Source organism: Camelus bactrianus, chromosome 2 (genome assembly GCF_048773025.1).
Source record: "Camelus bactrianus isolate YW-2024 breed Bactrian camel chromosome 2, ASM4877302v1, whole genome shotgun sequence".
In the NCBI taxonomy this organism is placed as follows: domain Eukaryota; kingdom Metazoa; phylum Chordata; class Mammalia; order Artiodactyla; family Camelidae; genus Camelus; species Camelus bactrianus.
Window position 1 is genome coordinate 122,385,146 of NC_133540.1, and position 25,243 is coordinate 122,410,388.

General features: G+C 36.3%; 1 protein-coding gene across 2 annotated transcripts in view; it reads right to left on the minus strand.

The window, feature by feature from the left end:
• Positions 1 to 25,243, minus strand: part of SLIT2 (slit guidance ligand 2) — a 347,888-nt gene that overhangs the window by 118,386 nt on the left and 204,259 nt on the right. For both annotated transcript variants that reach the window (XM_074349832.1, XM_074349827.1), the window contains exons 5-7: positions 18,147 to 18,218; positions 6,752 to 6,823; positions 1,100 to 1,171 (exon numbers count right to left, since the gene is read on the minus strand). In XM_074349832.1, the coding sequence (XP_074205933.1) occupies positions 1,100 to 1,171; positions 6,752 to 6,823; positions 18,147 to 18,218 (216 nt within the window). The remainder of the gene's footprint in view (positions 1 to 1,099; positions 1,172 to 6,751; positions 6,824 to 18,146; positions 18,219 to 25,243) is intronic.

Below are 25,243 nucleotides of genomic sequence, written 5' to 3' on the forward strand. Positions count from 1 at the left end.
TTGTTTTTTAAAAAATTAGCTAAAGCTAATGAGAAACCAATTTCATCAAATATAGTTTGAGTCAACTGGGCTGTTCATCTGGCCAGATTAGTCTTAATCTAACAGCCCCAAGAAAACAAAATTTAGTTACGTCTACTTACTTTTATAATGACTGTAGTTTGCTAAATTGTATTCCAAGGAAATTATAATAATGATATCCTGTAAAGAGCTAAATTTTTGTGAGAAAAAATGACACTGAAATTGGTGCTATCTAATTCATTAAAAAGTGGTGATCTAATTAATTTTTTATTGGAGAGGAAATAAATGTTATGCTTTCAGTGATAATAAAAATATTTTGAAAACCTGATCAAAATATATTTACCCTACTTAAAAACACACTTTTGTCAAGAAGTCCAATGCTTTGGTTATGTTTCCCAGCATGTCTCACATATTGTATATATTTTTTAGGTCAAGGTGATTCTGAAACCCAGTTCAAATGAGATTTATCTCTGAAAATGCTTTCACTAAATACTCCACCCTGGGTTTTGAGGATTAATTTTCCTCTAAGAGAAAAAGATAGCTGTAGCAAATACTTTATCAGAGAATCCTTTTTATTCACCTAAAATATTTTAATGTCCATCTGTAACCCCTGAAAAGATATATTTAAATATAGACGCTGGCACAACCTTAATTATAGAAGCACTAAAGGGTGAGGCTGTAATTTTACATTACAAAGAGTACTGCAGGGCCAGTTTAGCTGTATTAGGATTGCTGGTTGTACAGTAATAAAATCATAAAGATTTACCATTTATCATTTCTGACAGCCAATCAAGGAGCTTTCCATTTCTTAATGAAATGTGACCTCCACAATAGCTCAAAGTAAACGTTTTTCTACCCGCCTCAACTTCCCGTAACACATTATCAATTAAAAGAAAGCTTTCACGTTTTCAGAGTAATAGTTCATTTACTCAAATATCGTATCTAGAACTTTTTAAAAAGCGGTGTTTCCCTTGTCTACCTCATGATGAGCTAATGGTACTGTTCTTTGCATACTAAAAATATAGCCTAAGGGGAATCATTAATTGGTTAAATTGACTTGATGCACATTGCAGCTACTTACAAGGTCCTAAGTTTGGGCATGTGGTTGAAACTTGCCACAGAAAGTCTAGTAATGTTGTTATTGTTGAGAGTGCTGTAGAGTAAAAAAAAAGTTAGAAATTTTAGAAATATGAATATTTATTGAGTACTCCATATATTAACAGAGAGGAAACTTCTTATGATTCTGTTTCTCCAAGACAGCAGGACAAGCACCTGGTAAAGATGGCACCAGGAATGCTCTCTGTTACACACACGACGGTAAATACACTTCACACTTTAACACATTCCTCTGCAGTCATCATACATTGATTACAAATTTATGGCTTTAGCCATAGCAGCTTCGACCATGTTGCTTTACGCCCTGTGTACATACATGTCTACTTACGATATTGGTTAAGGAATGAACCTGAGACAGTCATGGCTGGAAAAACTGAACAATTACACTTCATCTGAGGGGTACTACGTATAACTGGTGTCTGAGAGTAAATGAACCAATGTGAATTCTCCGACTGAAATCTCACGGGAGTGGCGCAGAATCAGTTCTGACAGGTCCTGGAACAGAGTCCTGGTCACTGTTCTTTACTGCGGACATCAGCCGCTGCTGAAATTTGAGTAGTAAGAACAATATCTGTATTTGGTACTTGCATTAGGTAAGGATGAAGTGACATGCTGTAGCAGTACAGTAAAAGCGTAATATAGTCTAGCAGGTTTTAATTGCAGCCATGTATCCTGTTCTTTGTTCAGTGCTCGGTGATGGTGACCATGATTTCCTGAAGCGAGAGTCAAGAAGATGGGGGGTCAAGGGAGCTACGGTGAAAATAAGCATAATTCTTGCTTGGTTCAAATGTTTCCTACTTTCCCCTCTAACACAACAAGCATTGTTAGTTGAATTATTATGACTATACACTTCCTCCTCCTGTTTCATTCATCAAATATTTCCTGAATGATTCTTATTTTTATGGAAACATGGAACATTCTAAAAATAAATCAGGCACAAATCCTGTCCCAAAATAGCATATAGTCCAAATGGGGAGAGGAATTACACAAATCACAAAAACTCAAAGTGAATAAGATTTAGAAGAGAGATATCGTCCCCACCCCCTTTGGAAAAGTCTGATTGTGGCAGGACAGCGAGGAGACCAGTCATCTCAGGGATGTGTGAGTAGAGTGTGCAGATGGCAAATGATTCAAGTCTAAAGACGATACAGTGGGGTGGTGACTAAACGAGGCAAGTTGCTGAAGGACACAAGAAAGGCAGGCTCAGGGCTGATGTTTGATATCAGAGAAGGGTCTCAATTAGAGGTTGCACATTTACTTGCCTACAGAGGCCAGGAAGACAATATGCATGAGAGAAGCGGGCGACCGATAAAGAAACACAGTGGAGAAGAGAGACGGAGAAGAGCAGATAGACAGCTGGGAACCAGGAGGACCTCGGTCAGCTAGTCATGCTATTCTCTGTTGTAAGCAATGAATATTCAGCTCCAAGGGACTGCTGCTCTGCTGCAATGGAAGGCTGCCAAATAATCTGACTTTCTCAAGAGAATCTAGAAATGGAAATTTTTAGATCAATTCTTCTAATTTTTAAATACTGGAAACTAACTCAAATATTGTAGAGTCTGTGGGTCAAGTCTGTTTGGATTAGGCAAGATACATCTGTAAGGCCACTTTAGGTCAGCTGGTGGCTATGACTATCAGTGGTGGGATGTGGGGTGTTCAGGGGTTGGGGGATTAATATTAGCGTCTCAGTAAAGGAGGGCATGACAGCTACAGATCTAGAACATTCACTGACTCTCTTTATGATCCAGTTTTGCAATGTATTGAATGATACAAGAATTAATCCAAGTGATTTGAATTAAGTCCACATAGAAAAAAAACCCACTTTATGAAGGACCTATAAAGCACCGAATTAGTTGGCTCATGTTATTCAAAACCCTCTAGCATTTTTTTCTGCACTCAAGTGAAATGAGATTTTTTTTCAAACACCATTAAAACATATCCTGATGTTTGAACTAAAAGGTTTCACTTCTCAAAGGGATTTGTTTTCAAATGACCCCTTTTACCACTCTCAAAATTTATGCTGACTTTATACAGCTAAAATCTTTAGAGTACACAGCATACTGAAATGTGACTTTGGGAATAACATTTTTTAAAGGAATTCACACTCACCAGACACACATTAACTCTGAACTATAGTTTCTTATAATTGCACACAAAAGAGAGTTTTCATTGCATGCAGAAGCCACTGGCTAGCAATTTGAAGACTTTTCTCAAACTATTGCAACAAAAAGAATAAATTATCTTAGTATTTTTATTCAGTGTTGATGCTGGCAAAGCAATATTGATACTAATACCTGGTAACTGAACAATATGTGAAACCAATGAGGTTATTTTGGAATTAATAGAAAGTGTAAGTGTTGATCAGGTATGATGAGCTGTATATGTTACGGCCATAATCAATTTCTATTCTGAAACAGCGTGGATTTATACACTGTCCTTTTTTATTTGCAAACACTTTTTCCTGTATGAAAGTCTATTTCTATGTTCAGCCTGAAGATTTTCTCTTCGTAATGAGAGTGTATTCTTGTACGAAGGACATCCTGGTGTGTAAATAAGAAATGTTTGTCTTGGTAGTCATGTAGGCCCTCTCAGACTTAGATCTTGATTTATTCTTTCTTATTCCCTAGTGCTAAGCATAGGATTTGGCAGAGAGTCTAGTATTGAATGGATATGAATCACTATGTTTCAATTCAATTAAATTATGTCCATTCTATAGAAAAGAAAAGAAATTAACCATATGAAACTGGCAACTCAAGGGATATATTTTATTTCTGAACCTAGTGTCTGAAGCAAAAGAAAATATTGATCTTCATTTAGGTTCCAATGTTATTTTTGAGATACTATCTTCATAATAAGAAAGTAAAGTTCTAAATCCTACCAGTGAGACTTACACAAAACGTCAGTTTGTTATGAACATACAAGTGATGAACTGTCTCTGCTTTCTCTGCCTTGGCTTCTCCTTGAACTTTAATCAGTCTCTTCTTTAATAGATATTTTACTCTAACAAATTTTCATCAGTGGCCCAATATGATTACCCTCATCTTCTCCTGTTTAGCTTCAGTATATTCATACACTCTCAAATGATTCACGGATTTAAAATTAAAAAATAAATAAATAAAACAATGAGAATCTGATATTTAAGGTCATGTACAAATTCATGCTCTTGTATTAATTTCCATGTAATAAAAAGACAGATCCTAAAGAGTCATGGATTGATAACAGAAGCAAAACAAGCAACTTTCTTTCTGGAACCCTTCCAAATGGTAACTCTATTTTAAAAAGCCGCAGACCAGACATATATAATCGGTAAATTTTGATTTACTTGATGAGAGATTTGGGCTTAACAAATCGTACACTTTCCGGTACTCTACCCAACGTGGCCTTAAATGTTTCATTAATTAATTTCTTTAAAGATTGCATAAATTATGAGCATTTAAAATTAATATATATTAAAAGAATGTCTGCTTGACTTTATAATATTTTAATATAAGACATTAAAGTTCTTTTGAAAAAATTCACATTTTAAAATTAAATAATTTTAATTCTTTCCCTTTAGCAAACAAACTCTGAACTACCATTAGGTAGCTCTATGAGACCTATATATTAAGGTCCTCAAAAGAGTTCCCAGCATTTTGGATTTTCATTTTAATGCCATGAACCACAAAATGTTTATCACTTTTGGCTGTGTTTCATGATAGTGGGTCTTGTCACTTTCTAGGCATTTTGCTAACATGACAAAATACATGAGGCGATTGCATTTTCCTGAACTTACTGTTTCTTAAAACAATGATATTAGTTTGTAACAAAAAAAAAAAGCAAACGAATATTACTATATTTGTGAGTAAAGTGTTTTCAGTGCCTAGCACAGTGCTTGGCACATCGTGGGTACTCTCTCTCTCTCTTTACATATATATATATATATATAGACTCTCTCCCTCTATATATAAAACACTCAATATATCCTCACTACATATATATTAGTTATTCTATACCTGATAAGTATTTTAAATTCTTTTATGTAATAAAAATGTAGGGATTTTAATTAATTCAAAACATTCAGGAGGGCTTCCATAAAATGTCTGGTGTCATTCATATTCCTAGTTAGGAACACTGACTTAGCAACAAATTCTTTGATTTGATCTTCTCTGTTCAGTTACATACCACCTGCGGTAGTCCCTGCACATTCATGACATTGACTGTGGTTTGACATCAGACCACCATGAAATCACAGTTGTACCCCAATGATTCTGACTCTGAAATAGCATCAGCGAGCTTCCTATATTAAAAATGGCTCTGGAACACAATGTAAGAAGTGGCCTTATAATTACAACATGCATGAGAAGCACTGAATGTTTTTCCTTTAGAATAAGTTAGGTTGTTATCAACAGAAACAAAGGTGGTCTCTTATGTGGTTAGAGAACAGTATACATTCTCAGAACAATTCATCTCAACCAACATATTCTTACATAATTCTTTAAAAGAAATTAATAACTTAGCAGCACATGACACAGCTAGAAATTCTATTCATTTACTCGCAATCAAAACCAAAATCACCTAGAAAATAATACTCAAATAAGCCATTCTAGTTGAGACAATCAACTGTTTTCAGAATTACATTCTGCTCTTTAAACTCAATGTATAAAGCAATGGAATCTCTTGTTTTTCAGGAGGATTTCATGATGTCTGGATAACTTTTAACGAATGGACTAAAAATTTAAAATCACTTCACATTTAATTCAATTTTGGATTTCTGAACAAATTGAGTCAGCGATGATTTATAGCACAGAAGATAATTTATTGTGGGGAGAAATTGGTAAGTGTACTGAAAAAGTTAGAAATAGGAATCCTTGGGAAAAATTACAGAAATGTGTAGGCAGCTTAAACGGCTTTAGTGACTCTAGATTTCATTAATTTTATTTTTCACTAAAATTTACAATTTCATTAAAATTACTTTTCTAAGTCAAAGGTCTGTAGAGTTTACTCAGTTGTCCCTAACCAATTCTGTCAGCCATGTCTACCCAGCAAGGAAAGACAGAGAGTGCCAATTACAGTTAAAATCTGTGTCGTGCTTCACAAAGTCAGTAGTGAAGGCTTTAAAATGGACCCAATGGGCAGCTTATTAAAATTAGAAAGTACTTTTCAAGATAACCTTACAAAGATGATAAGTTATCTAGTTACGATGACATTTTCAAATGAGAAATATCCTTCCATTGTATAGCAACTAAAATATACCAACGTATCAGCTGCTAAGGTTTATTTTTTGTTGTAATTTCTCCTATACAACTGATGTTACCTTGATATATAGCAACTCGGAATTCTCACGAATCCTGTGTATAAGACTATTTTATTATAAGGAGAAATACTTAAAGACAACACATGTGAACATTTGGGTTTCCTCCCTAAATTAGACAATTTGACCCAAGCATACAGATAAGATACGCAAGGTTTTGCACACACATACATTTCAACTCATCTCTGTACTCGCTGAGTTATTTAAGGTTTGTCTTTAGGAAACCATTTTGACACAAGGTTTTAAGCTAACAGATAAGCTTCCACATTAGCACTCCCCAGACACAAAGCTCCCGTTAAAAGAGTACGAGAAACACGCCGTACTTACAGCACTTCCAGGTCCCGGAGAGCCCTAAACGCCCCGTCTTCAATACAGCTGATCTGGTTGTAATCCAGCTGCCTGTTAAACAGATTAGAAGAATGTATGTGAAATACTGGACACTGGCAGGGTGAGGTGAAAGGAAGGGCCCCTGGAGCCCTGGCTGCACCAACTGAAAAGCTCTCACACGTACACTCATCCGCTTAAGAATGTCACAAGCCATTCTGGCTTCAGTGCTGCCACTGAAATCTCTTTTTGTTCTGAACTGTCTGTGCAAATAGCAGCCCCTGGAAAGCTCCAGTAAATAATAACTGCACCTTATATTAAATGCCATAGGAATGCAATTTCATTACATCAAGAAAAGCTATCCATTAAGAGCTTTCAGCGTCATCTTGCTGAAACAATTTCATTAAGGTAAAGGACTGTAAATCACTTAATGTCACATGCACCCCCTCAGTGACCTAACAGAATCCATTTATCAGAGAAGCCCAGCTGCATGTTAATTTCACTATCCTTGGCAAGAAAGAGCAAGACTACTTTTAGGTTTTCTTCTTTTAAAAGCAGTTTTCCTTCAAGAACTCCAAATCAAGAAAGAGAAATGATGTCCCAGCTATCTCCTTGCTGTTCGCAACCAGGCATACACTTTAGAAAGCTACCAGTCATTTTACATGAAGCTTCACCACTCCCCTAATTTGCACTGTTAGCATTAAATGCGAATTATCGGCACTGCAAACATGACATGCTTTTCAGTTAAGTAACTTCCCAAATTATACCACTCTCCAGAAAATAAGTTTTTAAAATCTTAAGAAATTTTCAATAAGTTTGCTTTTATCAAAGATGCTAATTTCAGCCCCAAACACTAAGAAACATATATGGCAGCAACTTTGTTAAAATATTACGTGTGTCTGCAATAAAATGTTTAAAAGCTGTATCAGTTCATTCTAAATAATGCAAAATTCAAATGAATACATCTTTTCCAGCAGTTTAAGTGGTCATTTGCTAGGATTCAATGATTGACAAAAAAAAAAAAAAAAAGGCTGTTTCAAACTTGTTTGCTTTTTCCTGCCGCTTGTTTTTGGAATTAAAATTTCCTTATTCACATTAAGGAATTTACTTGGTTGAAATGGACAAGTACTAAATTCCACTGCACTGTCCTTTTTTTTTTTTAAAGCAGTTTTTATTTAAATACAGTAGCTTGATGCTTAACGATATTATTATTCCAGTAAAGAAAAAGTATTTTAATGCTTCACTTGAGATAGAAACAAAATGTTTGATGAAAGAGGCAGGTGAGCTGTCAGCTCTCCATGCATCGGGAAGGGGTGCACATGTACAGGGTAAGACAATGATCATAATACAAATGAATCTTGTCCTTGTTTCAAGTTCAAAATTCACGAAAGGGTTCATTCCCATTGGAGGTCTGATCTTAAGGAGCTGTTTAAATTGCCATTTCTCTCATAAGACTTCTGAATAAAGGTGCAATGATTTAATCCAGTGACTTTCAGTGGGGCCTCTTCAAATTCCTTACTTTAGAAATTATGTACACCGAGAATGTCTCATGAAATATACATCTCATTTTTACGAAGGTCTCCAGGGGACACAATCATACAAGAGACTACCTTGATGCCATGCAAATGGTACAATCTAAGACATGTAACATAAAAAAGGTGAGCCCTGGAGAAGATACAATTTTATTGCTTGTATAAACTAAGGCTTTCCCCAAATAACAGCTTGAACCCATGCTACTGTAACAGCCGAAAGCATTTCTGCTCATTAGGAAGTATGCAGAAGTATAATTTTATTTTCTAAGAAGACTTTTAAAGACTCATGATGTAATATGGCTGCTGTAGTTCCAAGAAAACACTTAGATTCTTGAGCACTTTTGATTTTTACAGATTAAATTCATTTAACAATTAAGTTAATAGCCTTTTTTATTTTAAAGTGCTAAATATATATCTACACTACTATTCTCTAACCCCCTTAAACAATTTATCAAAGCCATTTAAATTAGCACAATGGCATGAAGTGTTACCCTTGACACACTACAAAAGAGAAATTGTTTCCAGACAAATTGGCAAAATCTTTTAATGCTATCAAATTTGCCTAATGCAGTCTCCAGGTTAATCTGTAAAAGGGTGAGCTGTATGTTTGCCCATATCTTATTATCCTTAGCTGTCAATGTATAAATCAGTGCTGACACAGCTTCTTTTAAATCATGCATACTATACACAAAGGGGAAGCCCTAGCTTGCCAGAAAGCAAGCACTCAAGCAGATCTTATCCTACAAGTACCGAGAGGCAGGTTACTTTCTGTGTACTGCCCGGAGCTGAGATGCTGCTGGAAACTTCCGTAATTTCACCCTCTTTAACACGGCTCGTGGTTATGTGCTGCTTCTGATTCTGAACAGAAATCTAAGAAAGCTCTTGTCGGTGCTAAACCATTAAGGCTTTTTGGCTCTCCTAGGACCAAAGTTTTCCCTAAAAGTTTTCTGAATGCCATCATCTCTCAGTTCCAGTACCTTCTAAGAAGGAAGGTAGTTGTGAAAATGTTACTCATAAGAAAGAACAATGAAAATTACAGCAAATAGTTTTTTTCAGCCCAGGGTAGATTTTGTCGTCTTCACAGGAGTGTTTATGGAAAGGGTTGAACTCGTGTGCCTGCTCATGAGAAAATCTCTCTGCACAAACACCTCCATTTGTCTGCATATGGTTCAAGATAAACAGTGTCAAAACGATGCAAAAGTGTAATTTATTTCAGGGTTTCTGGGCAATTTTTCTGCACCTTGTTTCTCTCACGCTGCTCACGTCCCCCTCTGCTACCTTTCCAAAACCCGGGCACTTCTGCTTTCTGTAAACAGGAAAGGATCTGTTCTCAGCCACAAGTTCAGTGACGTGCTGACCCTAAACAATGTGATTACAAATTGTACCACGGAATTATTCTGAATTAAGGAATTAGTAAGAGGAAATACGTTTCACTTCTCCAAAAAGTAATGTGACAACTATTGACCAGACGTAAGTAAATATGTTGATCTTTGGATGATAAGAACGCTCGGTACATTAGAGAGAGCTTCAGGGTCCTTCATTAGTCCAGGGTGAAGTGAGCAAGCCTTCTTCTTATTTTCTGGCGAGAAAGAGTGGTACGGACAATACTGTTGGTGGTTTCTTTCAGACTTTAGCCCACACATCTCTGCACAGACTTCTGTGTCTTCTCCTCCTTATTTCCCACCTTCAGTCCTCCTCCTGTTCTAATACCAAATCCCCCCACCCCCATCTGAGTCTTCACTGTCCTAGTTTGTAAATGTGTGTTTAGAATCAACTGCTTTATCTTTCATTTCATGAAAATGATGTTGCTATAAAAACAGATTATCTTTAAAGTTTCTCTCAGCATTAACATTCTATGATTCCTTTTGCAGCGGTAACCACTCCTCTTCTGATGCTCTAGAATAACTCGAGACTGCCTGTGTTATTTTCTCCTGGCACTGGTAAATTTATACAATGCAGTATGTCTTTATTAAGAGAGCTCTCACTCACGTAAAATTTCTAAAGCTGATCTGATTTTCTTTAATGCTAAAAATAATTCAGCCTAGTTTCAGATTTTGATTAACTCTCAGTATGAGAGACAATATATAACGTTGCTAAATATAAACGTAAAAAAAATGACAGCGAAGGTTGAACGTTTGCTTACGTGGCATCCTGAAATATAACTGGAGACACTGCATTCTGTTACTTTTAAGTTTTTTTGAAATTTCCAGTTTTCATTTTTTAAAAAATTTAGACATCATATTGTTTGAATTACATACATGAAACTTATCTTCTTGCATTAACTTTAGTTGGTTCTGTCCCTATCCATAGAAAATTCATATTTCAGTGCAGCTTCCGAGTAATAAGACCTTATTACTAATTGATATTCTTTTTGTAAGAATTAGAATGCCATAATATATACTTAACTCTGAAACAATACTGAATATTAAAAAAAAACTTTAATAATTTCTAAGCCAGGCAGGGTCTCTCAATGTCTCAACAAAATTATTATGACTATGTTCCAGTTTTCCAGATTTTCTTGGGTATGAAAAATAGAAGTTTAGTTCATGTTTGTATTACTACTGTAAGATGGCAAACTCCAAAAATTTAGTTGACTTACAACACAGCAAAGTAATTAGAATCAATACTAGGGAAAAACAACACTTTGCTATTTGAAAAGAAATCTGATAAAACATAAATCAAATGGGAGAAAAAGAAAAAAAATACTGGTAAGACTATGGGCAGGGTCTCTTCTGTTTCTTCCCTTGTGTGTACAAAATTCAGGTGAATATCAGTGTCTAAATATACAAATCTAATGCCAGTAATGATTGTTTAAGAGCCAGTCCAAGATTTAAGTTACATTACATAGAGGGCATAAGAATAATTTTAATTAATCCATATAGAAATGAATATCCTAGAAAGAAGTTTCAGCAACCATGTCATTTACCTCGGCATAAAAGCACATCTGTGTCAACCTGGACGTTAGTGAAGAAAATAGCCAAGGAAAGGACTATTCTGAGGAGTGCAAAATAATTTACATTATTTGAGAATTTATCCTTTCGCAGTGTTTCAAGAAACATTTTATTTTTCTCATAGGAATAAAGAATCTCATTTTTTATTGGAACAATTTATAGATAATACCCATTTGATAATTAATTAGGAAAAGGCTAAAGAAAGCTGCAGGTGAGATGGTAATAGAGATTGGAGGAAAAACAAAGTTGACTTTCATGTTCTGGTAATCAAGGGAGGTGGAACTTGAAACCGGCAATAATAATTGCTAATATTTATTGAATGCCTAGTAAATGGCAAGGTCTGTAGATATACTCATCTCATTATTCTTCACAATAACTTGAAAAGGTAGGTATTATCATCATTCTGATTATATAGATGAAAAAGTTTAGGCTCACGGAAGTTCAATAAGTTATTCAAAGCAGGTAGTAAATATTTAGTGAAACCTCGATTCAAATTAAATGTATATATTGCTGAAGCCCTCACTAGATACAGAGGTGGCAAGGAAAACAGATTCAGGAGCTATTCATTCTGTGAATGGGATTTCAGCTGAATTTCTAATGGCCAAGTTTCAAGGAAGAGGCCTATTGATGAAGAATGTTACAGAATTTCAGAGAAGAGCTACCCTAGGCAGAAATAATGACATGTGAGGGAGGAAAAGAAAACTAAAACCAAAACAAACCCTGATCCCTAAAAAAATGGGTAGAATGCAGTAAGACAGAAAATAAAAGCGGGTATTCCCTTTGGAGGGGCCAGGTTCAAAGGACAGTTGTGAGCAGAGGCTCACAGTTGATGTCTGCAAGAGAGAGGCAATTTTGATTTGAACAAAGTACTTACGTGCAGATTCAATGGGAGAGGAGGCTGGAGCCTGCCTGGAAGTCAGAATGCTGGGACAAGTCAGTATATAGATACCAGAGACTAGATGTTGCTTTATCAATAAAAGTCACTGCTCTCTCAGGGAAGAGCCTATATTCCTATAGGCCCCTTAGAACTATGACAATATTCTGCTAAATCCCCAAGGCTTTGCCATAATGCGTTTAACAAAGGGTTTTCGTTTTTGTTTTAATAAACTGAATAATTTTGAACCAGGTAGTGATGGGATGAAAAAAAATGCATTATGAAAACAATCTGGCTGCAATGTTAAAATGATCTAATGAGAATATAACCTGGAGATCGAAATTCAATCAGCAGGTTATTGTAATTGTTCAGAGGTAGCAAAGTGTGGCTGTCTAGGGTCGGGTAAGCAAGAAAGCTAAAGACCCATTCTGTCTCAAGGACAATGTGGCAGCCACAGAAATATCTTGCCAATTACTATTTTATACATATGTGAGTTAGAATCCCAACAATCAAATTTTCTTGTGTTTTTTTGTTTTGTTTTTTCTTGTTCTGGAAAATGTTTATAAAGGTACGTTATACAGATTCACGTTTATATGAGAGAGTGCCGTCACTGAAGAAAAAATGCTAAGGCACCTTGGAGATGAAGCAAAGCACAAAGTTGGAGAGGTTATTTGTAGCAAATTTGACAACAGTTGTCGGGGATTATCACAATTCAGTGTGCTTTTATAGAGTGAGTTCAAAGTAGGCAGATTATAGGACCACGGACAGTTCCCATGTTACTGATGGTGTCGCATGCTGAATTCCTGACACATTTTACAACTAAGAACCCAGACAACCATCAGTTGCCGGTTGTCCCTTTTGTTCACAAGCAGCATTTTGGATGTTAAAAGGACATCTAGCCCTCGTAGTATAAAATTCAATTTCATTTGCTATCTGTCTAAATGAAGAGCCCCCTACACAGGTTTGCTCATTCAGAAGGTTCTATGTCTCACCAAAGACCTGATTATGGCATTAAACTAACACTGAAGATAGCAGGCTCCTTAAGTGAGAGACTGAACTCCTCTTCAAAGTCCCTTCAGCCTCAGGCTCACTGAAAACACTCTAGGAATGATCTGGGGGCACTAAAAGTTACAATCTCAATTTGGTATCAATGGATTTCATTTTTAGGATAATTATGTAAAAAGTATGCACATAAGTATGACAAGAAATGTAATGTACTAAACAGGAAAAGTAGCTGATCATGTTAGACATTTTTTAATTAGGACTTAACTTACAGGATGAAGCTAACATCTTGCATTTGAATGGTAAAATATATAATACACTCATCTGACTATTATATATTGATTCTATATTAGGTGAGCAACCTTTGTTCCCTAGCATCATGAAGTATGCAGACGATAGAGGAAAGGAAACCAGCAGAGTGATATTTAAAACCAGAGAAGTGTGAAACTTTGCAAAATATATGTCTTTCTGTGTACCTAGTTTAGAACTGTGAATTTTCCTCCTATGGGTTTTAATTGATCCATCAATAAAATAAATCAAAGATGACAGAGTTCCATAAAAAATGAAATTTCTAAATAATAGAAACAGCTGTGTAACAACATATAGATTAACTCTCTCTCGTATTTGCCAAATCTTACAACCAATAATCACTGCATCCCAAATTGGGTGATTTGTTTCCTAAAAATCACAGCCATGCATTCTTGTTTCCCAAATGATACCATGACTTACTCAAAGAGAACCAAGCTAAATCATCTTGTAACTTAAACCCTTGTGTATAAATTAATGTATGTTTAAAAAAGAACAGATTTAAATATTTTCCCTAGCCTATTTTTTTAACCAAAAACAGGGAGTTTTCTTGGAAAAGGAGAGTGACTCATAACAGATGACAATTTAATGGAATTGGTATAATGCAAGCAAAGGGGAAAATAATGTATTTATGAATGGTAAACAGTATAGTGTAGAACAAAGAGTACATTTTGAGGATGTACTGCAACACAAAAAAAGAAGAAAAAACAGTATATCTAAAATAATGCTTGTTGGAATTTAATCATTCTAAGTATTCAGGCTGAACTCACAAAAGAAACTGATGTTAAAGTATATTAGAGTTTGCTTTCATGATGTGAATAACTATTAGCAATCTATTTAATTTTTAAGTACATATATTTGTACATTTTGCTTAAATCCTAGGGTAGCATGACTAGAAATATTTTCTCATAAAAACAAAAGACTCTGGGAAATTTTCTGTACTCATAAAATACATAGAGAATAAGTTTACAAGTCTCAGCAGTAAAGTAAGGTATAATCTGAATATTCTCCTAAATTATTCAATTAAATGGAAATGCCTCATAGATACTTGAAAACAAAACAAAACAAAACAACAGTGTAACATGTCTCCATTCAAGAATTGATCAGAAGGAGATAAGGCTTTATAAATCAGTGTTAAGTATATTAAATACATATACAAAGTTTATCAAGAAAAATCATATAAACATTGATTATCATTTTGGTGAGGCATCACTGGGTAATGATACGGTATCGATACTTGAATTCATACTTGTTTGGAGAGTTTAAAAACACAGATGTAGATCCTATGCAGAAGCGTTGCCAGCGACTATGATAAACAGTATAATTTAGCTGATATTTTAACATGATCTTGTTATTCTCAGATCTCACTGTCTAAAATGCCAGGAAAAAGAAAATGGTTTTAAGCTGCAACTGGAGAAAACTGGGTAATAATATAAAGTTGAAAGGGTTTTAATCCAGTTTGGAAATTAATAGAGGTAAGCAAAAAAGTTACGGGAAGTTCTCTCTGAAGATGTTTAAGAGCAAGATAAATGTCCATCTGTCTAGGATAGTTTTATTGTGGCTTGCCTGGAGGAAGAGGAATGAGATCTGCTAATTTGCAAAATTTCCACAGCATCAATTTCATGTTGTCAGGACGCTGCCTTGAGCGTATTTAGCCAATCCACACGATCAAAGCAAGTGCTTCCAGTGAAAATCTGATCACTGGAATTTGCTCTAAATAAGGCCTGAAAATGGGGGTAAATCCAATAAACCCAGTACAGTGCACCCAACTGATCTTTTAGACACTGCTTTGCAAAGTATCGGCTTGATGCAACTAAAGTACACATTCCTTCTGAGCAGCCTTCTTCTTCCTCTTTGACTCTGTGAATGACTCAGAACACTAGCCATCGTGGCACCAGGCCGGGTTGTCCAAGTTATAAACGCACACACTGGAATGACGGATAGGACCAAAGCTCCGTGCCTCTCCTTCTCATATTGAATACTAATAATATTATTAATGTCAATATCTATGGACTTTATTTTAAAGTCATTACTTGATGACCATTTACCATGTTAATAATAATATGAATTAAAATTTACTCTCAGTTCTAACATATTTTTACCAGGTATCTTTCTTAACTTTTAATGATAAAACTAAACCTCACACAAAGTCCCAGGCAATTGAACTTTTTTTTTGAATAATGTAGTCTGAACTATTTTTAATTATAGCAAAATGCCTTTTAACTGTAAACTTCTGGCAAATTGTAAATATTATCCCATTTAATTAAATGAACTTATAAATGCACCGTGGTGTTTCAGTGTTGTCCTCGTGGCCTTTCATTCTCTGAAATGAAAGGCAGTAAGACCAGCAGGCTTTGCATTGCTCTTAATAAATTCTTTCTCAATTCACCTTTACCTACCACTACTCACCAACACACGATATAAACCAGCCTTGTAGAGTCCTTTATATGTTTTCCTTCAGTCTTTCTTTTCTAAAATATTTCCTGGTAACTTCAAGCAATCCTGTTACCTGTTTCTTTCCTCAGTCCCTGTAGCACTGAATAACTTGTTTACAAATGAAGGTCTTATGTATATTCATTTAGTACTTTCTGATGTATTTTCTTGTTGCGTTTTGTAGCTCGGTGTCTAGTTGACCCGGGATAAACACGGGTCCAGTGTATCTCTTTCTCAGGCTGCAGATTAGTTCCTGTTTTACTTTCCCGTCTCCTTCCTGTGTGCCCTTTTCAGTGCTAACCTCTAGCACTTGATTAGTGAATACTAATGAAACAGTAGACTGTATTTCATAGCATTTTACTGTTTTAAAAGATTTTTTTCACATTATCTTTCGCTAATAACCACAACAAATGCAAGCAGCTACTATATTCATCTTATAAAGGGCTCAGTGAAGTTTAGTGATTCGCCATGTCTATAAATCCAGAAAACAGTGAAAGATTCTGAGACTCCAGTTCTAAACTCATCTCATGGTACACATAATAGTTGCATTTAGATTTGGGGGGAAAATGATGCATGTGGAGAAAAATATTTCAAAATTCCTGCTAAGTCAACACTGCATTCCTCAAAGTACGCTGGCGAGCATCTCACTTTTCTTTTTCTCTCTAAACTTTTAAAATCACATTTTTTAGAGAATAAATAAAGAGGAATTAAGGAAGAATCCCACCATGACCGGTATCTCACTCCCAAATGCATCCTTAAATATGGGAGAAGGATTACTTATAGACTTGGGTTCCCTAAATATCTTCACTAAGATTAAAAGCCACCTGTTTTAAGGGCTTAGAAACAATACTATCATAAGATTGCAAGTGCCATTCCCAAAGGGTGGTCAACTTTGGCCATTACTATCCTTTCACAGGGACATACAGGCAACTGGGGTGGGTTGTGACATATGTTGTTCTGACCAGACATAATACACAGAGACAGTTTTGAACACCCTACATCTCTGAATCTATCTGATGACTTCCCTAAGTCTTCATTAGAGACAATTAAAAAGAAAGCAAATAAGATCTCTTAAACATGTAAATGCTAGTAAAACCCGAGGACCAGGATTTTGATGGTTCTACACATTTATACCTAGAAGTCTGTATTTTTCTGTCTTTACCTGCACACTTAGAAATCACAGATTTGAAACAGAAACCATTTATGTTGAGGAGAAGACATGGGGATCATCCCTTGTAGCTACACGAACAGTCGTCTTCTCTGAGGAAGGGAAACATCTGTCTCACTTTCGCTACTGGAGAAATATTGTTGGATCCCACCATGAAGAACTCCGAATGTAAGTTAATTCTTGAAAAATGCCTGCCCTGTTTACTACTAGCTAAGAAATACTGAATTCCTCATAGTTAATCTCAGCACACAGGGGCTCCCCCGCCGCCATTCCAAACTAATGTAAAAGCTAAGGAAAATGTTTTACATCCTAGATTCACAGTCAGTCAAAACCCATCATTTTAAAAGGATAATATGGTATTTTAAAATTTATTAAGATATATATCAACAATATTAGGATTGTCACTGTGATCTTAAATCTGATATCTACTGAGCTATGCACACTTGGAAAAACACATCTACACGAGGCAGTAGATTAAAGATTTGTCAAGGGAAAATACAGAAACATAGTTTCCTTTTCCTTTGTTCTTTATTTTGCTGTTAAAGAAGGCTATACATATATTCTTTCATAAAGGTGTAAGAGGGAAAAGATGTAAGAAAAATATTCACACAAAGGGAAAGACAATTTTCTCATTCTCATACTGTTGGCATTTAATGAAAATGGTGATCTAAAAGCTACTTTAAAAAGCTGTAGCTCTGGGCCACAAGTATCTCTAAGAAGAAAATATTATCTACTCTTTCCAGAAAAAAAAATAGTTTATATTCTGCATTCCCAATAAACACTGATAACAACCAAAAAAGGAGTTACTGAAATAAACTGACAGTAGGAGGGAAGAAAATACATTGTAAATACCTTTTAATCAAATAATTTCTTTCAGTTTCACAAGATTAATCATAAAGGTTTAAAGAATGAATTCGGTAACAACTTCAGTTTCAAGACATCTTCTAAATGACAGTCTCTTCAGATAGCTTGTGAAAACAATTTAAAACTTATTGTTATGAGCTCTCCTAAGGAAGCATAAAGATGTATGGGCTTTAATCATTTTTTGCCTGACATTTTATTTAATACAAGTTAAATTCAGAAAGTGGATAACTCTTTTAAAAATAGTATAAATTAGAAAAAAAATACTTACAGATTTTTAATATCAACTGCCCCACGGAAAGCTTTCCTTGGAATTGCCTGAATTTGGTTTTCACTGAGGTCACTAAAAATAACAAAAAAGAAAAAGATCAAGTTATAAATACTACTTAAGAATTATTTTAATCACAATGTGTTTGAGAAGTGGTAGAGCACTTTGAAAAAAAGAAAGCTGAGAAATACTAAAGGATCATAGTTAAATCCACAGCATTAGATGCCATTTCTAATACTTGCATTAGAAATATAATATAATACACATGAATAATATATGAGTATAAATGAAAAGTTGGACTAAATAATTTCTTGAAGTAGAGTTTCAGATCTTTAATTTCATAATAAATTATTAAATATGGTTCTCTTAAATTTAAGAGCTGATTCACCTCTGTGTAATACAATATTTCCTTAAAACAAATAAAAAATTGTTCATAACAACTTCAAGGAGCTCTGGTTTTAGAACTTGATATTTCTCCAACATCACTAACATAACTTCAGAAGTATATAGGGAAATAGTCCATCCTAGGCAAGACTGGGCAAGAACTGATAAAACCTGGGCCATAAGATTAGGTTTTCATCGTGCTTTCAGTAATCTTGAAAATGGAACATGGCAACAGTGGCCCGACAATAAAACCCACAGTTCTTGCATGAAATATTAACAGCAGGTTGATTTAGAACCTTCTTTAAATAATTCTATTATAACCATAAACACAGACTGTCTATATTTGCATTTTAATTTAATTGAGAAATACATTTTAATCAAGGGGAAAAAGCACTCTTTGAGTAGAAATGAGAGTTTGTAAAAATCACTCATCTCGTGAAATGGATCATTATTTTCCCTTCAGAGTTCAGAGGCAGTTCTGTGAGCTCACAGTATTAGTAGCCTTAACCCGTTGGATATAAATACACACACACAAGAAATGTCACTGAAAACAGAACACTTTAAGCAATGCTACCACATAACAGAAAGCCGAACTATCAAATAAAAAAAACTGTTAAAGTAACAATGAGGGCACAAAAATTATCTTTAAAATTCTAAGATAACTGACGCTCACAAAGAAAGATGAAGCTACTGACCACAGGTGCATGGCTGATGAAACAGAGCCATTTTCCAATTATGTGGAGGCACAGTGGACGGATTCGTCCGCACCCTCTCCCCCAACACTTCTTAGGACCAGAGTGGGTTGCTCACACACTTGTGGCCATGCAACAGAGAGAACTGGCAGATGCAGAGATTTAGTGTGTGGTTTTGACCTCATTAGCACTGAGTTTTAAACAACTGAGATTTGCATTTATATCTCAATATCCGCAACGTTCAAATAAAAAAAATGTTTGCTAAGCAATCTGTAAAGGAATAAATGGTAGTCTATTGAAAGAGTAAAGGTCCTTAGCGAACAGAAAAGAAAAACACACACATGATTTATTACAAACAATACATTTGCAGTACGTGCTTATGTAGGGGTTAAGGCAGCCATTCATTTCCTAAGTGATGTAGCTCTGTAACTTTCAATCGCTTCTGTATATTCTTAAGAGTAATAAAAATTCATTTCCCCCAAAATTGCTTATTTCTCCAGCTTGTCATTGATTCAGACTGACTTCCTTCCTTTGTTTAATGACATCGAGTTACAAATGTTTAATAGTATATATTTAAAAGCCTTGATGCTAGAAACAGTGCTCAAAAGAGGCTGCTGAGCTAGAAGAAGGTAAAGAGAGATACTGGAGAAGGAAAAATCAGAAAGTAGTAAGAAATGAGGAGAGAAAAAATTGAATTCAAGCACATTTAAATCTATAGCACTCCCTGAAAATCAACGTTTTTACTGTTGTGTGTCAAGTCAATGTTTTCTCATCACTTTTTTTTTCCCGACTTCTCTGAAAACAAAGCCTGCATTAGAGCCTGTAGGTGCCTAGAAATGGCGGAGAGGTTGGCCTCAGATCTTGCCGGCTTCCCAAGCTCTGCAGTCTTCACCTCCCACCAGCTGGGGTCATTTCATTCGCCACCTGCGATCCCAGCTCTTCTCAGTTTATAGGCTCAGTTGTTCTAGGGTCGTGGTCTCAAACGGGGGGAGGGTGTGGTGGGAGGAAAGTCAGGAGGATGACCTTAGGTGGCTCATAGAGACATCACTGAAGAGCACTGAAACACACAGTCAGAACAGCATCCCTTCTGGATTTGATCTTAGCCCTTTTGATTCCCGTAGGCAGAATTCTAGGGCAGAGAAGGGTTTTATTCTGCTAACACTTACCATCTTTTCTTTTGACATAATAGAGAGGGATGGTCAGGATCAGAGCCTCCCTAAAGTCAATGGTTTATGTGCCTCTGCCCCCTGCGTAGACTATTCCATGGGGTCTCTGCTCCTGCACCCAGCTCACTCCAGCAGGGAACTTCAGTCAAGTGAGCAATGTTCACCCAAGAACAGAGGAAGAAACTTAACAAGTTGTCAGTACCTGCTGTGTGTAATGCTTAAATTTTTAGAAATAATATAATATGAAATTTACATTCTTTAATCCACACAGCCATCTTGTGAAGTAGGTATCACTATTACTGCTATTATTATTATTATTATTATTAAAGAAACGAAGCTTCAGAGATGTCAGGTGTTAGTGCTAAACAATGATACAAAGAGTTAAAGTAGATGTAGAGGAAATCCAGGTAAATGTTGAGCCAAGATGCAGGGACTTCTAAGGATGACACGGGGGCTACTTAAGTCATCTCAGTATGTCCTTCTTAAGGCTTAAAAGTTAGGAGATATTTTTCTTAATTTATCCTAGCCTCTGACTTACATCATTTGCACTTTTATGTGAAATAAATGGCACAAGAGAGTGTATGGAGGTGGAAAAACAGAACTTTTCATGAGAGCAGCTTTTGGTCTGGTTTGCTTAGAAGGTATAACACGCAGTGCAGTAATAGGAGCTGAGGTTAGAAGGAAAAGTCAGTGGTGTGATGAGCAGACACATTGGTCCTGATTGAAGAGTGAGTGCTTATTTCAGCAGACGCTGGGAGAGGGGGACAGTGGTGGACGGAAGCAGGACAGAGGCTCTTCCCTAGATTAAACTGGCAATGAAACTTAGAATGAACACGGGGGTCAAAGACTCAAATGTGGATGACTGGCTACAAGACTTCTATGATAGTTGGGGAGGAACTAGTGAGGATATCATACAATATAATAACCATCAATATAATACTCGCTTGCCCTGGGCTGGTTCACGGATGAGGCATCTCCCAGCCTATAGACAGAAAAGGTGCAGACTATTAAGAATGGCATCAGGGATGCATGAAGAACCAAAGCTTAGAAGTGAATTGTATGTAGATACGGATCAGGCAGGGAAGAGAGAGGAGACAGAAGTCATTCTGAATCCAGAATAGAGGAACTATAAACAAAATTGGGAAATGAGAATTTGTCGTGTCTGTTATGAGTTTGGTTGTGGGAATTTTTCAGTCTAGTTAGAGAGATGTGATTTATGTCTCACTGTCTGATGACAACAGAGCTGGTACAGGGTAAGTAAGCATGAGTGGTATCTGAGAAAAGTGATTCAGGAGACCAGAGAGGAACAGTTATTGGAGGATTGACTGATTCAGGCCACTTTCAAAACAGAAAGGGGATTTTTTGGAACATGATTAAAATGACTGAGCTTGGCAGTTCTCATCCCCCAGTGCTGGTAGGGGTGGGTGGCCGAAATCCAAGGAGAGGGGAAGAATGCTGGAGGAACTAAGGGCATGGGCTGCAGACTGAGACTATTTGAGGTTGAATTCTTTAGCTCTGCCATTTATGAACCATGCGACTTTGGGAAAATTGCATATGTTTTCTGTACCTCAGTTTCTTCATCTGTAAAATGAAACAATAACAGTGCCTATATCATAGGACTGTTAGGTGGATTCAATGAAATCATGCTCTTAAAGTGATCAAAAAGTACCTGACACACAGTGGTTACTCTAGAGGTGTTGTTTAAACACAGGTTACAATTATTTTACTCGGAGACTTTGCTATGTGCCCCTAAATATATCTGCTCTGCTCCTTGAAGACCATCATAGACAATGTGAGCCATTACTGATGGGAGTGCATTCTTCTGTGAACTATGGGAAATGAGAAAAATGAGTCAGAACCACTGAGTTGGCGGAATGAAGCTGCCAAGGGAAGAGTTTGTAATTATATCACGAAGCAATAGAGTAGAAAAATGTGTTTCAGAGTAGGAAAATGGCTTGACTGGAGTTGATTTTTAGGAAGATTAATCTGGAAATTGAATTTCAGAGCAGGCAGCGAGTGGCACTGGGCAGTGTTGTGGAGAAATGGTGGGTCTCCAGCAACCGAGGCAATTCTTTTTGGAGAGCATTAAATCATAAAAGTTGAGGGTTGGGCTTAGTTCCAGATATAAGGTCTTTGATGCAAGTTAAGGTGTTTGTCATCTTGAGGAAAGTTTGGAACCACTCAAATTTTCTGAGTAAGGGAATATCAAAATACAAAAAGTACAAAAAGTGTTCATAGAAAACAACTGGTAATTGGGGAGCTGGGACATAGAATATACTGGCTTTGTAATTTTTTGGACACAAATAAATGGAAGGATATTACATGCTCATGGATTAGAAGAACTAATATTGCTAGAATATCCAAAGTGATCTACAAATTCAATGCAATCCTTATAAAAATTCCAGTGGCATTTTTCACAAAAATAGAACAAACAATACTAAAATGACTTTGGAACCACAAAAAACCCTGAATAGTCAATGTCATCCTGAGACAGAAGAACAGAGGTGGAGGCATCACATTCGCTGATTTCAAGCTATACTACAAAGCTATAGTGATAAAAACAGCAAGGTATTGGCAGAAAAACAGACAGATCAATGGAACAGAATTGAGAGCCCAGAAATGAATCCGTACATATATGGAACATTAATTTATGACAAAAGAGCAAAGAACATTCAATGGAGAAAGGACAATCTCTTCAATAAGTGGTTTTGGAAAACTGCACTGCCACATGCGACGGAATGAAACCGGACCACTAACATCATACATAGAAATGAACTCAAAATGCATTCAAGACTTCGACATAAGATTTGAAACCATAAAACTCCTAGAAGAAAACATAGATGGTAAACACCTTGACATTGGTTTTAGCAATGACCTTTTTAGGTTTGACACCAACAGTAAAGGCAACAAAAGCAAAAAATAAACAAGTGGGACTACATCAAACTAAAAAGCTTCTGCACAGCAAAGAAAACCATCAAAAAATGAAGAGGCAATCTACAGAATGGGAGAAAATATTTGCCAAACATATTTGATAAGGGATTAATATCCGTAACATGCAAAAAAGTAATACTACCAAATAACAGAGAAACAAATGACCCAATAGAAAAATGGGCAGAGGACCTGGATAGACATTTTCCAAGGAAGACATAAAGGCACATGAAAAGATGCTCAACATCACTAACAATTAGGAAAATGTAAATCAAAATCACAATGAGATATCACCTCACCCCTCTCAGAATGGCTGTTATCAAAAGGACAATGCATAACACGTGCCGGCAAGGTGTGGAGGAAAAGGAATACTTTTGCTCTGTGGGAGGGAATGTAACTTGGTGCAGCCACTAAGGAAAACAGTACAGCAGGTTCTCAATAGACTAAAACTAGATCTACCATATGATCCAGCAATCCTGCTCCTGGGTGCAGATTCGGTGGAAACAAAATCACTCACTTGAAAGGACATCTGCAACTCCATGTTCACTGCAGCATTATTCACAGTAGCCAAGACACAGAAACAACCTAAGTGCCCATCAGAGGGTGAATGGATAAAAAAATGAATGCAAATACACACACACGCACACGCACATACACACGCGCGCGCGCACACACACACAGGAGTATCACTGAGCCATGACACGGAAGGAAATCCTGCATGGACAGACCCTGAGGGCACATGCTAAGCGCAATAAGTCGAACACAGAAAGACAAATACTATATGATCTCACTTAGATGTGGAATCAAATAAAAGTGAAACACATGGAAAGAGAGAAAAGATTGGTGGTTGCCCGAGGTGGGAAGCGGGAGATGGGAGAAATGGGTGACGGTAGTCAAAAGGTACAAACCCCCAGTTACAAGATTACTATGTTCCTGGGATGTAAAGTACACGGTGACTATATTTAACAGTAATGTACTGTATATCTGAAGACACCAAGAAGGTAAATCTTAAAAGTTCTTATCAAAAAAATGTTTTAACTATGTGAGGATGTCAACAAACTTATTGCAGTGATCATTTTGTAATATTTTGAATAATTCTGTTGTCCACATTAAATGAATATCATGTTATATGTCAATAAACCTTGGAAAATACAAAAAAAATGTTACTGCAAATGCTCAGGCATAATCTGGAATTTGGCTCATGAATTAAAAATACTGATGCCCTGAAAATTAAAAGACTGGTCTCTTCATTTCCTGACATGATAAAGAGGTGTCCCATTCTAAAGCTAATCTCGATAGGCTGGATATGAACAAAGGTGGACATAAATGATTTCAAAAGGAAAGGTTCTACGTACTTGGTATCTGCACGGTTGGAAAGATTTAGGTCTCCCAGAGCCAGGGCTGAGAAGCAGTCGTCATGGTCATCAGCCGGGAAACCCTGAAGTTTTCCATTTTGGATCTTCCCGCTTCTACCACATGCAACGCATTCACAAAACGACCCCAGCAGCGTCTTCAATCAAGCCCCTTCTTCGTGTTCTCTACTGCCATGATCCCCGTGGAACAGTTATCACCATTTCATCCACGGCTGCAATTCCAAACTGATGTCTGTGCCACAATGTATGACCCCTTCCAATGCATCCTCCACATTGGCACTACAGTTATATTTCCAAAATGGAAAGGTGGAGGTTTTAGTTTATCTTGTGTCTATAGAATTCCTGCCATATGACCAGCCTTTAATAAGCAAAAGTTTATGGAAAGGAGGTAGAGAAAAGAAAAAGAACTTCTGAAAAAAAAAATCTTACAAAACATGGCAACTTGCTGGATGTGTGTGAGTAAGGAAGGGGGGAGATAAGTACAAACCTGTGGCTGGAGCCCTGACAACTAGCAAAATCTAGCAATACAGACACAGCCAGGGGAACTCAGGAAAGGA